We start from the raw sequence: 16,615 nt of genomic DNA, 5'->3' as shown, positions 1-16,615 counted from the left end.
TGACAACATTTTAAAAGGTAAAAACATGACTATATATATATATAAGCGAGGCGAGTGCATCTCCAGTCCCATCCTTCATGATTACGATTTCTTCAGATTCAGATTTTTTTTGAAATATTGAAATTCCAAATGTTCTCGCGCGTTCTCCATCCAAACAAGTTCATGTTGCATTTTTCCCGTGTCTCCATCTTAACTGTCCACTTTATCATCTTCTTCAGATCCACTTCGTGCGCCATCTTTGAATTTTAAAAATCTTGCTTTAAAACAACCCTTTGGCCTTCTTTAAGTTCACTTGCTTCCACCCTGGTAGACTTTCGTATTCCTCTCTATTCATATCCAACGCTATCTGCAATTTGAAAGAAAAAAACAGACACATTCGGTTTTTTAATTTGTACGAAAATGTTTTTTAAGGGTATCAGTAGGCTTTTTAATAAATGAAACAATAATTATATATGTAGTGTTTGGTGTTCAATTAATCTTTAGTTTTTTCAGTGTTTTCATGCCTCCATCTTGTGCTCCAGAAACAGACAGTGAGTCAGCAGCTCTCAGGTGTGTGTGTGTGTGTGTGTGTGTGTGTGTGTGTGTGTGTGTGTGTGTGTGTATGTATGTGAGCGTGACAGCAGCAGAGATGTGTGGTAGGAGTGTATTTTAGTGGAAGGTGATGAGCACAGACACCTTTTCAAAGAGGAGAGGGAGAGAAGAAAAATGGCTGCACAACTTAATCGTCTCGTTTATCACAAAAAGTCTAAATTTGACAAAAGTGTTTAAACACCGAATTTACAACCTCAGCTTTTCGTGTTTAGCAAATGTGTTGACAACAGTTGGTTATCACTGAAGATTATTATTAATAATACTTTGTGAAAAATATACTGACTTATTCAAAATAATGCAACAGTGAAAATATTTTCTTTTTGTCTGTTGTAAGAATGACTTAGTTATCACATAATATACATTGACACTACAACTTATTTTCCTAGCAGGAACAGAATATAAACTAGGGTTGTGTAGGTATGAAGACACCAGAGCACTAAATCCGTTGCGACTACAGCTAGTAAAAATGAACTGACCAAATAAATCAGGCTGATAGTGCAGACGTAATTGTAATTGTGCAGCCGAGCCGAAAATCTCTCGTCCCCCCCCCAATCAGCACCACAGTCATTTAGGAGTGAAACAGTTTGTGAAACAGTTTGTGAAACAGAGGAGGTAAACACAGTGCTGACGTGCTGGAGAGAGAGAAGGAGACGGCCGCAGAATTATCAGTGGCTATTTTTTCTTACCTGAATCCACCTACAACTTGTTCTGTAAAGTAAGAGTTAGATGGTGTTAGGATGGATGATATGGATGAGTTTCTGTAGTAGTGAGGGAATATCCAGCCTTTTTTATAGTCTTATTACTTTGTACCCAAAACTATAATTATTTAGAATGTTTCGTTGTACTTGTTGTGCATAATTCTGCATGTATCTCTCATGCTCTCCGGCTATGGGGCACTTTTCATTTTTCTAATTAAACTGCAGCAGACAGTGTCCCAGGTATATATTTTTTTCTTTTAAAGATACTGATGGGACACAGAGTAAAAAAAAAACCTAATTGCTTGATTCGTAAACCTCCCCACATGGCCTTTTTTTAATAGTTTTGAATAATAAAATTAACGCTAAATTTAGATATATTAAAAAGAAATTACTGTTTGAAAGTTACTAAAGATAAGTGCTAGATATTTTGAGTGATAAACAATGCTCTTTCAAAATAGGACATTTATTTTTAACCCTCCCTACAAACGTTCATTTTAAGTGGAAAATACTATTTGTACTGCAGTGTTAGTGGCTTATTAACCATTATACTGACCTCAAAGTCCTGGTCGTTGAGGTATATCTCTAGCCGTAGCGGGTCCACGCCCTCGGGCAGCGGCCGCGCTGTGAGCTGAGCCAGAGGGAAGATGTTCTGGGTCAGCTGAGCCAATACGTCCTCTACTAGGATGATCTGGTTACACACCTCCGCCTCCTGGGGGGATAGAAGGTAGAAAACATATTAATATAAAATCAAACTGTACGAGCAATTATAACATTATGGTCACTGTTGTACTCTTCATATACTAGTACTAGGGCTGGCCCGAATTATTCGAATATTCGAATACTCGTTCGGAAAATTAGTATTCGGAGCTTGAATTAGTATTCGGAGCTTCGTTTTTTTTTTTATTTTTTTTTTTATAATTATTTATTTATTTATTTTTTCAACATTTGTTTTTTCAAGAAGCTAGTACTGCAATATAATGTTATCAAATAATTTTATATTTGGGTATAAAAGTTAGTAATATTGTAGTAGTAGTAGTAGTATTGCTCATTTAGGAGGATATTACATCACTAAGTGTCATAGCGCATCCATTACTTCACCTCCGTGCGTGTAAATCTTCAACAAAATATGCAGATACTGTCAAAATCGGTTCCAGGGAGTATATAGGGATTATTAACGTTTTTTTATAATTTTTTTTTTTATAATTTTTCTTTTTTTTTTTTTTAATGTTGTTTTTGATAGTGTGTTTTTCTGGAACGAATATTCGCTCAGAAAAACCAACGAATATTCGAAGCCTGAAAAATGGCATTCGGGCCAGCTCTGACTAGTACACAGGTGCATCTCAAAAAATCTGTATGTTAGCATTCTGACTGAAGAGCCTGCCCACTGAAATCATAATTAAATGATTAACAATGAATAATAAAACAAACTGTACGAGCAATTTAACAAATATTTAAAGTAATACAATACTATAAAAGAGATAGGATTAAAAAAAACACTGATAGAGGCCAAGCAAATTAGATAAGGAAATAATATACGGAAATCTCTATGCAAGCAGACTGACTGAAAACCCTCGTGAAAGCTGACTAATATCATATATGATGAACATAAGAGTGTATAGTGAGAGTGTATATATTTGATTTCATTCTTATTTTTTTTTATTAAAATTGTTTATATACTTTATCATAATTTTTTGTTTCATTGTGTTGTAAAAAAAATAAAAAAATAAAAAAAACATATTTTGAAAAAATAAATAATAAAAAGATTGTATAGGTGTGTGTTGTGTGACTGACCCTCTCAGTGATCTCGGCCACGTCCTCGCGGTGCTCCCAGCTGGGGAACATGTTGGTGAAGGTGAGCGGCTCCAGACCAGCGTGGATCAGGTACGACTTCTGAGGCTTCTTATCGTTCTTCTCTGAAACACAAAAATCATCCCAATGACTGTGACACCAAGTTATGAAAATAGCTGATATGACAACAATGTGCAAATGTTTTAATTTAATATATTAATTTAGAAAAATAAATGGTTAGGTATGAAGATTAGTGGAGAGTTTAAATTGTTTTAAAGTCATAGTTACACTTTTTCACCAAAACACGGACCAGATTTTTTAAAACTTTAATGTGCTTTTTTTTGTCCAAATTGGGTACAAATCTTTATTATTTTGTGCGGAAAAGCTTTCTTTATTACATTATGACATACTGGTAGTTATACTATGTTGAACCTGTAAAACCTAAACTGACTTCTGACCCCTTCAAAACCCATCTCATTGTATACGGTAAAATATGTACCAGCCTTTGACTTCACTTGTTTAAAAACATTTTAGCATTATTGTGTATTCATCAATGGAAACTAGTAGTTAGAATATTGTATAAGTCATATATTAGTGCATCTATCAGCTATATTTCTGTACTAACCTTTGCAGTACTGCAGCACGGTCTCCATGGCACACTTCCGGTCTGCGTCCCATCGTATGCGAGCGGAGCCGGTGCTCTCGCTGTCCTGAGGCCACCAGCCCTGCCACAGGTAAACCTCATGGAAGTTATCCACCAGGAACAGCGCTGGTAAAGAGAGAGTTACTATAGCAGATCTTTCAGTGTGAATAATACAATAACATCAAGTTGTAAAGCTGTATTTCTGTAACATGCCCACTATTCTTTTTTTTGTAAAAACCATTCAACTCAAACAATGCGAAGAGATGTTTAAAAAAACAAAACAGATTTAGCTTCATGCTGAGTCAATAACAGTATTCGCTGCATCATGGTGTATTTATAGCCATGAGTCAAAGTGAAATAAACTATATTGTGAATTTCTGCAAAATGTGCCAGACATTCAGAGTAATCGAAAATACGTTTCTCTCTGACGGTGCAATACGTACAAAAGGATAAAAAAAAGATAAGTAATATACAATAAATACATTCTAAATAGTGTAAAATTAAGGTAAAACAAAAAGGTATAGAAAACTAACGGAATTGAGAAATGTACAATATAGAGACTATTTTTATTATTTTTTAATATTTCCAAAAAACAGTCATTTATAGAAAGCGAATATGTACAATACAAGGGCATGACAATGTGCCGAGTTAGTATATATAGATAAATGTAAAAAGCACATGAGTCAGTGTCCAGGCCTCACCAGGCTGTGGAGCGTTGTACAGGTCTTCCTGGAGGAAGGGCAGAGAGCTGACCAGGTCTGGAGCTCTGGACAGATGGAAGAACTCTGAAGCCACAAACTCTCCTGACGTGCTGCTCAGCTGGAACAGCCGCGGGGTGAAGTTGAATTTACCGGGATCTAGAAAAAATACAAATACATTGAAATTGAAATAAGATCACTTGTTTCCCCAAGTTAAGTGAACTTTTTCTGGCACATAGCAGGTTTGAAGCTTTGTAGAGCAAAAATAACTAGCTGGAGCTGCATGTGTGTCTGAGACAGACTCAGTGGAGTAAATGGTAAATAAACATCATAAAGTAAATGCAAGGCATGGCAATTGTAACTAAATAGCAAAATGTAGACAAAAGACAATTCAAAGTGCTTTACAGTGGCATAAAAAAACATTAGGATTAGACAATGAGGTAAAGAGTGAGGGAAGGAAGAAAAAAAGGAAAAACTAATCAGAAACCATGTTCTGATTTCTCTCATTAGGCTATTTGTAATATTTGTAATGCTTTGGCAATCCTGTTTTCTACAATAATCATGCCAATTAAGCTTATTGAATTGATTTGAGTAAATGTTAAATGTGTATCTTTAAGTAACCAAAGTACATGTGTAAAGAGTGTAGCTACCTTGCAGCATACAGTCGTAGGCCTTCCTGTCTTTCCTGCCCAGAGCGTCCCAGAAGCCCTGAGGCTCCATGCCCTCGTCACACTCGTGGATGGTCACCTTACTGCTGCTGTGGAGACCCGCCTCCAGTGGACACCTGACGCAAGAGAAGGCCAGTTTAGTTATACGGCACCATTCATACATGTAGAAAGTGTGTCTGTTTTTAATTTTTTATTTATTCATCTACTACTATTTTAACTTAGTTTTTTATTGCTTACATGTTTCAAATAAAGACAATCGATCAATCAATCAATCAATCAATCAATCAATCAATCAATCAATCAATCAATCAATCAATCAATCAATCAATCGATCAATCAATCAATCAAACAAACAAAATACACAAGTAAATTCAAAGTGCTTTATATTGGCATATAAACACACCTCGATTAGACATTAGAAATTGTATTTAAGACACAATAAATAATTTGAGACACAATTCAATACATGTGTAACACCACAGCACCAACCCCTGACCAGTTTGTGTCTGGTGTTGACTTATCGAATAGCATCTTAAAGCTATAGTGCGTAACTTTTTCGTGTTAAAGATGAATGTCGGTTACATTCAAGCCATCTCCAAACGAGTTGACAGGGAGTTGATTAGCCTATCAGCTCCACTAAACTCTCTGTGTATTTCTCAGTATGGCCCAAGAAGAGCCCAAGAAATGTTTCAGTTGTTGATTCTACTGCTAAGAAAAAGCCTGGGCATACAGCAGAAGTGTGTGTGTGTGATCACTGAAAGCTTACATCATGCAGATTTCACAGACAGTGTTGTTGTAATTACTCAGAAATCCTCAGATCAAGTTACGCATTATAGCTTTATTCCAAATCCCTTATAGAAACTCACTGTTCTTTGATCTTGTTTGCGGCGGTGTTGCCCACACTGCGCGTGTGCGTCTGCGTCTTGCAGCCGTGCCACAGGAACATGGTGGCTCTGTTGATGTTGAGCAGGATCATGGAGGCTCTGGAGCGCAGGCAGCTGCAGTGACAGGCCACCTCCAGCAGGTGGCCCTCCACCGGCACCTCGCCACGCACACAGTACAGACGCCACTCACCTACACACACACACACACACACACACACACACACACACACCACACACACACACACACACACACACACACACACACACACACACACACACACACACACACACAGGCAGGGGGATAGGATCAATGAATGAGAGCATTTTGTTTATTTCTTAGTGCTAAAAATATATACATTTTAAATAACTCATAGCATATAAATAACACAACAGAAAAGTTAAAACATTTACTCTGATTGTTCTCTTCCTCCTCCTCTCTCTTTCCGGCGTGAAGAATCATCCCTCCGTTAAAACACTGCAGGAAACATGGCGGCTCCTTTCCCTGCTGCACCTGGACCTGTAACACACACACACATTTGCATCTATTTAAAAAGTTGGCACTCTGATTTATACTAGTAGGAAACGACACGATATGGAAGTAAAATAGGCTAAAATCTTATGTATCAAATATTGAACGGTCAACTTTTTGTTATACATTAAACATTATACAACCTATTCTAAATGATGTCCCCATCCAGATCTCAAGACATTTTCTGTAGTTTTTACATCAGAAACCAATTAACTGCCAGAAAGTTTATATACGTAATCTCTAGTTTTCATTATTTGTCTCCTGTACCTGTGCCCCTCTCTCCTCGTCCAGCTCTACAGTCATGAGAGCAGAGGTTCCCTTCTCACTGACGGTAGAGTTCCTGCCCTGCCAGAAGAAGTAGCAGCAGCGCTCCTTCCCCGGCCCGCTGCTCCGAGCCTCAGGGTTCTGCCTACGACCAACTGGGACACACAGACACAACAGAGGAATTAACAATACATTCGGAATGGCCAATACTGTTAAAATAATGTTAGTATTGCAGCAGTAAGTTTAACTCCCTGTGAGAAGCTCTCATTTCACAGTAGAAGTTTTTCACCTTATGTTAACCTTTGTTTATCTTTGAAGTAATTCCAAGAATTTTCCATAGCTTTCTGCTTTTATTAAACTTGGTCTTGTAACTTCACCTTTAGAACTGTTACGAAAAGTGCCCAAAAGAAACACACTTTTCCTGCTCTTATCAAGGTTGTAATTTGCATCCACTAGTAAAACACCAACAGTCCACAATTACTTTGACACTCCTCCCTTTTTTTTCTCATGTATCTTATATGTTGTTTTGTATTGAATTTTGTACAGCACTTTGATGTGCTATATATTGCTATTTAAATGTGCTATAGAAATAAATTTTTTTTTTTATTTTTTTTATTATTATTCTTCCGGACAATTACACATAATACATAATTTTCTCATTGCATATTCATACATATTACTTTGTGTTATCGTCCGAAGGGAAGCAGGAGAAGCCAAAGGCTTATCGGGTCCCGCCCCCACTGCCATAAGATTCAGATACACAGATACACAGCTACTACAGTAAGAAATTTTTTTTTTCTTTTTTTTTAAGAAGATTCATTCTAATACACAGATAATTTTAGGTCTCTATTTTCCTCTCTGCCTGTGACAATGCAGATATGGCCTTGTCCATTTCTTCTCTAGTAGTCTAAACACATCTGCAACAGTATTCAAAACAGTCAGTGTGTCTGCTGACCTCGACTACAGTCCCATAACATGCAGTGTATTTACAAATTCTTCAGTCAGAGAAAGTCTTCCAATTTTGAATCGGTTGTTCTGAACACACAGCTGATAATTAACATTTATCTTTCATTTGAATTTCAATCGTCACACATTCCATTAGGTTATCAATAGCAGAGCACATTTTATTTACGATTTCAAACCTTATATTTTGACACAAACCAGTTTAAATCCCTTTAGTTCAAAGTCCATGCTTTTTGCCTTCTTTAATCCTCGTCCCTCCGGAATTGATCCAAATCCTCCTCCGTTTTGATTTGCACAATTTTGGCTTCTTCGGGTGTAGCTCCATTCATTTTGATGAAGATTCTTCCATCTCTCGTCCAAGTTTGTTGGACCTGTCCACATTTTTTTAACCCTCTCGCTTGGTAGGCCAGATAAGCCTTTCTCTTGGTTAAATTTTCACTCATTCCAATTTGTTCACCTTTAAGCTTCTTGCCTTGACTGAGCAGATTTATCTTATGCTTTCTACTCACAAATTTCAGAATGACAGCACGCTTTTTGGCGAATTTTCCCTTCGGGAGAAGAAAACAGGACTCCACGTTCTCTAGATCCAGATTAATGGCTTTGCTTCTCAGAAACATTGCCACTTGTTTTTCCACCGTTACATTCCCTGTATCGCCCTCTTCTTCTCCATTCCCGGCACCTGCATACGACCTTGGTTTAATATCCATTCCAGTTATTATCACATCTCTGTTTTTTGCTTGTTGTTCTTGATCATCAATTTTATCTCCAAGCTCTTTCAAGAGCTGATCTTTCTTCACATTGACGGCTTGAAGTTCCTTCAATTCGATCATCAGTGGCTTCAGACCAGCAGCAACTTTCTCTTTGATTTTTACATCAAAACGCCCAATCAATTCGTCAACAATCCCAGCCAGTTCAGCCTTCCGCAGTGCTCGCTCCGTCTCCCTCTCACTTTTTATTTCTCTCTTCAAATCTGCCAACATTCCTTTCTTCAAGTCTGACAACTGTTTTTTCATTTCTTCCGCAAAAACTTTGTCTTCCTCCATTGCCTTATCAGTGGTTTTTCCTTTTTTGGACATCTCCAGAGATTTTCAGAGATTTTTAATGCTGTGAATCTGAGTTCTCCGCTGCTCTCAAAAAATAGCTCTTCACCCTCAGCAAGCCGGAAGTGAACAATTTGAGTTTGACTTTAGTATATCATGTAGATCCCAGCCCCCTATATCTCCTGACCTGAGGTGCTGATGCAGTACTTCCACTTGACCACGTATGCGTCTCCCTCGTGGAACTGTCCGATGCTCTGGCGGGGCAGACGGCTGTAGTCAAACTCCAGGATGTGCCAGACGTCCACAGACAGGGTGCTGATCTCCTGACTCCTCATGTGGTCTTCTGTCTGGACCGGCCCGTGTCCCCGCCCCACGTTCACTCCCTCCAACATGGTGGAGATGGAAGACTGAAGCACGGGCAGCATCAGGGTCGCATCGTAAGCCCGGCAGTCTCGCCCAGGTGCCTCCTGGGAGATAACATTATAGATAGGATGTGTTATGAAAGTATTAGTAAATCACTTTTTGAGTAAGTATTATAAGTATATATAAGTAAAAGTGTTTTAAAATCAGACATAGATTTTACATTTTTACTTGTTAATTAGCACTTTGAAGCATGGCTTGGATTTTTTCAAATTTGGGTTTATGAATATGCTAGCCCTGTATTACTAATTTTTATTTTAGAACTGCACTCAAAGGCATATGCTCTATTATCCTTGTTTGGTTCCCAGTTTGTGACCAACTATTCTGACAACATTACTGTAACGGAGTCAGACAAAATGTAACCAAAACATTTGGCAGATTGGTAGATGGTGAAAACATATGCATACTCTCTGATGTGGTGTGTCCTGTAAAGCAATAATAATCATGAGAAAACAAAACAAGCGTTTATCTTTGTACCTTCAGCTCAGGTACGGGTTCGATAACTTCCTTAGGTGATGGAGACTTCACTGCTTCCGTCCACTCCACAAACTTCGCCTTGAACAGAATGGTCTCGTTGTGCTCCGTCAGACGGCCGAATATCGCCCAATCAGGACGGCCCTGGCCCTTCCTGTCAATAAATACACACAAAGAGAAAATTAGAAATGTTGATTGAACACTATTTTATGCTAAATAAAAGAGCTTATATTCTTATGTGTGAATATGCATGTGTGATAATAATAATAATAGGAGAGTGTTTAAAAAAATATATATATCTGCAATCTACTATATAATGGTTAAAACATATAGAAAAGGATCATGTCCATAATATAATTCTAGAGACATTGACTTTGGACTAGTGTGAGTTAAGACTTTGTTTTGGAGTCACGTTTAAAGCCTTTTGAAAACTACTGCATGGCAAATAAAATGTTATTGCGAGGAATAAAACAAGTGTGTGTGTGTGTGTGTGCGTGCGTGTGTGTGTGCGTGTGCGTGTGTGTGTGTGTCTGTTGTCCTACCTGGGTATGAGTGTGTTGCAGCCCCCGGGGTCCAGTGGGTTGACGTCACAGCAGGTGTAGTCAAACATCCCGTTCCAGAGATGCTTGGCGAGCTGGAAGGCCACTTTCCTCTGGGCCAGGGTCACCTCTTTACCATGCCACACGTACACCTCACTGCCAAAGTCAAACACCAACACCTGCAGCAAAAAAAACAATGGGGAAGACAATGGGTACATGGATTTGACTTATATAGCGCTTTTTAGACAATTTTCTCAGCCCCAAAGCGCTTTACATTTCTTACCACATTCACTCATTCACACACACATACACCGATGGTAGTAGCTGCCATGCAAGGCGCTCTCTGAACCATCGGGAGCAATGTGGGGTTCAGTGTCTTGCCCAGGGACACTTGGACATGTGGCGGGGAGACGGGGGATCGAACCACCGACCCCGCAATCCAGTGGACGATCGCCCTACCCGCTTTGCCAATGCCGCCCCTTATACATAGCTGTTAATGTCTCTCAACATACTAAATGTACTATGCATATTGATAATATTGATATACTGAACTTGTTCTAATGTATACACTGTTTGCTCCTACACTAACCCAACAACATAAATCATAACATAGTATATTGTGTAGACTTCAATGAATACGACCACAAATATATATATATATATTTTTTTTAATTCAAGTAACTGCAGAGCATTCCTTGTTCTGAGGCCCAATTGAATTTTTTCAGCCGCAGCAGCAGCAGTGCACAGATGGATGTAGGAGGTGTTCGCCATGTCACCTGCTGTTGCCGAGCAACAACTTAAAAGCAGCTAAGAGCAAAAAAGCTCTCCTTAAATTTTTTAAAGAAATTGAAAAATTAAGAGCTTGGTGACTCAATGTAAAAGTCAGCCATTTTACATTGCTTTCTGCACATAAACTGAAAGCAAGTCTGAACAGTGCGAGTTAATAGACACAACTCATGTTTACAGTATACAATTATCCTCATCTTATTCAGGTTAAGACCTCTTTTCTGTTCAAATAAAATAAACAGTGGATTATTTTTATTTAAAGAACTTTTTCTCTGCATTTCTTTAATGCTTTTAATCTGATAGTGTGGAGAGATATAGATGAAAAGGGGCAGAGACTATGGACCTATAGAAAGTGCCACTGACCTCTTTGGGAGCGAGCAGAGAGCTGCGAGGGACCTTCCCCCACTCCTCATCATCAGGGACCAGTTTATCATCCAGCAGTCTGAAGATACAGTTGGTTTCTACGATGCCGTTCTCAAACTGCTCATCCTCCTCTGGTGGGCCCGCCGCTGTAGAACAATGAGACAGACATATTATATTATTACATTTCATTTTGCTGATGCTTTTATCCAAAGCGACTTCCAATAAGTGCATTCAACCATGAACGGCAAGAGTCACGCAAGTACCTTAGCTTCAAATAAGCCAAAATGCACATATGTAACATCTAAGTACAAATTTATTAATATTTTTTGGTAACTTCATGCATTCATAAAATGAATGATCCGAAAAACAATGTTGACACCATAAACCTTAAAGGGATAGTTCAGCATTTTTAAAGTGTTGTTTTAAAGTATCTCAATTTAGCGTACAATTGAACATATATTTGGATAGATATCTCCATATGGAAACACACTATGCCTAAGTACACCATACAACCACACTTTAAAAATACTGACCTATCCCTTTAACTCTTTTCTCTCTCCATGTGAAAGATATATTTGTTGTGTTTAAAGATGTTTTGTTTTGTATTAGAATGACTGTGTGCAAACCAATAAAATAAAATCAAATAAAATCAAACTTCTTGCTCTCAAATCTCAAATGAGTGTTTGATGTCTTACATTGGTAGGGTTTCTGTCCACCCAGAACCTTCCAGAACTGTTGGTAGTCCGCTCCCTGTGTGTTCACTCCCTCCTCGATGGTCTGCAGCTCTGTCGCCCTGCAACCCATGTCCTTCTTTGTCTGGATGAAAGTGGCCAAATCTATCGCCTAGAAGAAAGAAAATAAACACAGATTTGTGATTTTGGTCTGTGTGTGTCTCATGCTTTCTTTGATCAAAACAATAATGGGAATTTGAATATCCTCAATGGTGATCTGATCTCTAAAAAATCCCTCTTCACATGTATGCACAAATTCAGTGAAAATGAACAACTTGACAATTGAATCAGATGCTTAAGACGAAGCATGGTTACTGAATGTTGTTGGGGTTTGGTGCTTTACGTACCAATAAAGTGAGTAAACAGCACTGAGTGAGGAGTCGCAGAAAAAGAAAACTAAGTGTCTAGACAATGCCCTTTGGGAAGCTGTAGATAAGCCGGATAACATGTGTTTGATGAGGGGCACAGATGGATATATGAGCCAGTGTGTGTGTGAGAAGCAGAATCACCAATATTACAACACGGACGTCCAAATCATGTGAATGTCTTTGTGTTTATATAAAAAAATAAGCACTGTTATATTAACAATGTTGTGGCATTTGAGTATAAGGCCCAGTCATAATGACAACAATACAGTAAGTTACAGTACAACACTCACCTTTGCTTTCTCGATGACGTTTGAGAACTCTCCTATCCAGACAAAGCAATGTTCCGGAGTGACCAACAGGAAACAGTCTCCACTGTTCAGAGATGAGGCTCTGGGCTCAACTAGTCTGGTCTGGACATGACGACGGCCTGGAACAAATAATTAATATCTGTTTAATTTGTTTTAAAGTTATAGACTTTTTAGTACATTTAGATTTTATATATATATATATACAGCTCTGGAAAAAATTAAGAGACCGCTCCAAATATTCAGTGTCTCTCGTTTGACTATTTTTAGGCATATGTTTGAGTAGAATGAACATTTTGGTTTTATGATATAAACTACTGACAACATTTCTATCAAATTCCGATACATTTTTGGTCATTAAAAGCATTTTTAAATAAGGCATGTAGAGATTAAGATTGAAGAAACATCCAGACTGGTCTCTTAATTTTTCTCTACAAGATGGCGGCAGGCAGGGTTACATGCGATATGAGAACAGTCAACGTTTAAAAATTATTTTAAAATGAATGTTTTACCTTTGATCTGCATGAGCATGAGGTTCTTGTAGGGCACGGCGCTGTTGTTGGACGCCTGCTCCGCCATGTTGACGCTGCGAAGACTCACACTGCTGAAGTTCTCTTTACTGGCCAGACCAGCCAGGGCAGCCTCAGAGTACTCCGAGGTCTTATTCGCTATCAAGAGAAAAAATTCATATTTTATAAAAGTTGTATAAAAGTTAAGACCTACAGGGCTAGATTAATAATGTGAATGGTTCAATAAGTTTAAAGAAACAATACTTGCTACTTCTCTACTTAAATATTTTTAAAAATGTTGGAATTCATACTATATCTGTACTACATTTTCATGGATTTAGTTTAGTAGGCTCTAACAGCAATAGTGTTCAATATAAACGTATAGTTAAAATTCACAAAAAATGTATGCACTACCGGTACATAAAAAAAACACACACACACACCCACACACACACACACACACACACACACACACACACACACAGACACACAGACACACACACACAACTCACTCTTCTCACTCTTCTCGGTCTTGATCCTCTTGCTCTCCAGCTGGGCTACATTAAGTCTCTGCTCTGTGTACTCGTGTCTGATGTCTTGTCTCGCTGCTAACATCTTCACAGGGTTACGGGACGCCTGCACATTCCTGGACGGACGCACGGACCGTTTGTGTTGCACCATGGCCGAGGTCAACCTCATAAGGGAGAAAATCAAATTCGGCATAAGCATAGAGGATGATGTGTATTTGTAGCACTTTCAGCTACATTTGCTTGTATGAAAAGTGCTATGTAAATAACATTTGGTTGATTGATTGATATACAGTAAATGCCCTTTCAAACTTTTAAACAAAGCTGCTTGAGGCTGTAGAGATTGTTTAGTATATATGAAATAGTTTTCATGGGGTTTTACTACTGGGTCTGGGCAATACTTTTGGCAATTTTTGGTGCTGTATTATATACAGCTCTGGAAAAAATTAAAAGACCACTCCAAATGTTCATTGTCTCTTGTTTTTACTATTTATAGGCATCTGCTTGAGTAGAATGAACATTTTGGTTTTATAATATAAACTACTGACAACATTTCTACCAAATTCCAGTACATTTTTTGTCATTAAGAGCATTTTCATTAAGTTATGTAGAGATGAAGATTTAAGAAAAATCCAGACTGGTCTCTTAATTTTTTTCCGGAGCTGTATGTTGGTTGTTTTCCTGTTACTGTCAAGGCATTTATGTGTGCAGCCAACGAGTCCAATTATTTCCTCACTTTGGACCCTGTGAACCAAATATGGCGTCAAAGTCATCGCTGATCTCGATCCTGGTGGGCAGGCGTGGGAACTCAGCCACGCGTTTGTAGAACTTGGAGAAGATTTCGTCATCCAACTTCATGACTTCCTTCACCGCCTTCTCCGTGACTGTTATGGTGGTTTCCTGCAGGCCAGCCACTGATCCACAAAGGATAACAAATAGAAATCTAGATTTGGCTATACTACAATGATTTAATTGGTAGAAATAAGGGTAGAAATGGCAGAAATTGCAGAAAAATAGGCTTAAGAAACTATATTTAAGTAAACATGTGTTGTTTAGGTGTGAAGAAGGACTGTCACATACTAAACATACATACCCCCAGACCAAATATCACTTCACAGGCTTAAAGTCAGTTAGTTAGTTCATACCTTTGCTGTTCAGACGTCCCAAGAAGTTCTCCAACTTGTCTAGTTTCTTGTCCGATTCCATGTTTGGTCTGGCCTCAATTTCTATAAGTGAAATAATTCAATAAAAATAATTTAGTTTAAAACATAAGTTTTCTTGTTTATCATTAATTAAATTGTTTGAATAATTTTTCTTAAATATACTGTATGTATTGTGCAGTGCATATTGTTAAGGCTTAAAGAGGAAAGTACTACTGTACTCATGACTTTCCCATGCATTCAGGATTAAACCAATAATAATAATTATAATGAAATTCCTCTATAGTAGTAATACATTCCCTTGACAGTGATGACCCAGGGATGTGTGAATGTGTCTCACCCTCTTGTGGTTTGCTGACGGGCTGCGTGCTGCTGCTCTTCAGTTTGGTGGAGACCGGAGACAGGATGGGACTGATGACAGAGGACGAGGCTGCCAGGCCTACGGACACACGCACAGAAAGTTACATGAGTTAGAACAACATTTATTTCAATGATTATTATCATGTGCATTTCAAATGTTACTATTGAGAGATAGGGAGAGATAACTTGCTTATCATTATGATTTTTCTATTTAAAATCTAAGCATAATTTGTTTAAATATTATTTTCAGATGAGGTGCCTCTTCTGATATTGCACTTCAGACATTAGAAGCACAAGATGCCAGGGTCAATTAATCAAAACCAGAACATTATTTAATGTGACACCTACACCTACTGTTTGTTAAAAAAGATGTTAAGCTGCTTTTCGGAGCATCTACAATGTGCACGGAAAGTTTTACATAAGTGATCATACAGGGCATCAAAATCTAATACTGGGAAACCAACCTTGTCTAAAGTATTTGAGTTAGGATCACGGAAAGTAATTTCAACTAATGATCTTAATAAATGTATGCATAAATAAATCCTGCCCGGTAGCATATTAAAATGTTGTACACCTAAGTGAACATGTGTGTATAACAGCAGGATGGTTCACTGACCTTTCTTGACCATACGAGCTGCCACGGTGTATTGAGTGGAGTCATTGGCCGCTCCTTTGCCCTTTGTCTTCCACGCTTCCTCACGAACCGAAATCATCTGTTTCCTCTCTTCAATGGACATCTGGGCATCCACATCCTCACCCACCTTCTGCATGAACCAGAAGAAAGCAGAAAACAATTATCAAATTAGGAACGTTTATTAGGGTTAGAGTGCCAATCGCCAAGTCTTGCAAGCAAAGTAATCGCCTCCGCAAAAATCCAGCTGACTGTCAGGTATAATTTCCAGGCATTTTCATGTTATGTTGAAGTTTTTCTTTTGATCGCTTCATTAAAACGATGAAAAAGATATAATGGAGTCAAATCAGTTCGCTTCAAGGCATCATTGGATCCACTATCCACTGGTAATGGCCCTAAATCACTCGCTCACACAGTTTCACTACAGACTTAACGTGACTGTACACTTCCCTCGGGAGCAATTATTCATGTAGCTGTACTACAGTAGCAAACCAAGCAGATATAAAAAGCTTTGATTCACTCATGCGTGCTGCTGGGTGCAAGTCCTTTTCTAGCCTCTGTAATCTACTTTGTTCCACAGTAGCATTGCTGGCTTTAACAGGGCAGCCGCAGGGTTTTAAAAGCATTAGAAAAGACATTGGATTTAATATTCTCAAAAATAGGCCTTAAAAGTATT

At 38.3% G+C, this 16,615-nt stretch overlaps 1 protein-coding gene across 1 annotated transcript in view; it reads right to left on the bottom strand.

Moving 5' to 3' along the window:
• Positions 1-259: 259 nt before the first annotated feature.
• The window catches only part of LOC307255447 (supervillin-like), a gene marked incomplete at both ends in the record, with an annotated part of 44,213 nt that continues 27,857 nt past the window's right edge, over positions 260-16,615 (bottom strand). The window contains 21 exons of the mRNA XM_080034129.1: positions 260-346; positions 1,843-1,998; positions 3,081-3,202; positions 3,703-3,846; positions 4,422-4,577; positions 5,069-5,202; positions 5,953-6,160; positions 6,382-6,487; positions 6,767-6,918; positions 8,954-9,233; positions 9,664-9,814; positions 10,203-10,378; positions 11,349-11,494; positions 12,044-12,191; positions 12,738-12,874; positions 13,265-13,420; positions 13,774-13,955; positions 14,525-14,702; positions 14,934-15,014; positions 15,289-15,387; positions 15,925-16,072. Coding sequence (XP_079890255.1) covers positions 260-346; positions 1,843-1,998; positions 3,081-3,202; positions 3,703-3,846; positions 4,422-4,577; positions 5,069-5,202; positions 5,953-6,160; positions 6,382-6,487; positions 6,767-6,918; positions 8,954-9,233; positions 9,664-9,814; positions 10,203-10,378; positions 11,349-11,494; positions 12,044-12,191; positions 12,738-12,874; positions 13,265-13,420; positions 13,774-13,955; positions 14,525-14,702; positions 14,934-15,014; positions 15,289-15,387; positions 15,925-16,072 — 3,147 coding nt within the window. The remainder of the gene's footprint in view (positions 347-1,842; positions 1,999-3,080; positions 3,203-3,702; positions 3,847-4,421; positions 4,578-5,068; positions 5,203-5,952; positions 6,161-6,381; positions 6,488-6,766; positions 6,919-8,953; positions 9,234-9,663; positions 9,815-10,202; positions 10,379-11,348; positions 11,495-12,043; positions 12,192-12,737; positions 12,875-13,264; positions 13,421-13,773; positions 13,956-14,524; positions 14,703-14,933; positions 15,015-15,288; positions 15,388-15,924; positions 16,073-16,615) is intronic.

Source organism: Ammodytes marinus (assembly GCF_949987685.1).
Source record: "Ammodytes marinus genome assembly, chromosome: 9".
NCBI classification, from domain to species: domain Eukaryota; kingdom Metazoa; phylum Chordata; class Actinopteri; order Uranoscopiformes; family Ammodytidae; genus Ammodytes; species Ammodytes marinus.
This window is presented reverse-complemented; position numbering and strand designations above follow the sequence as displayed.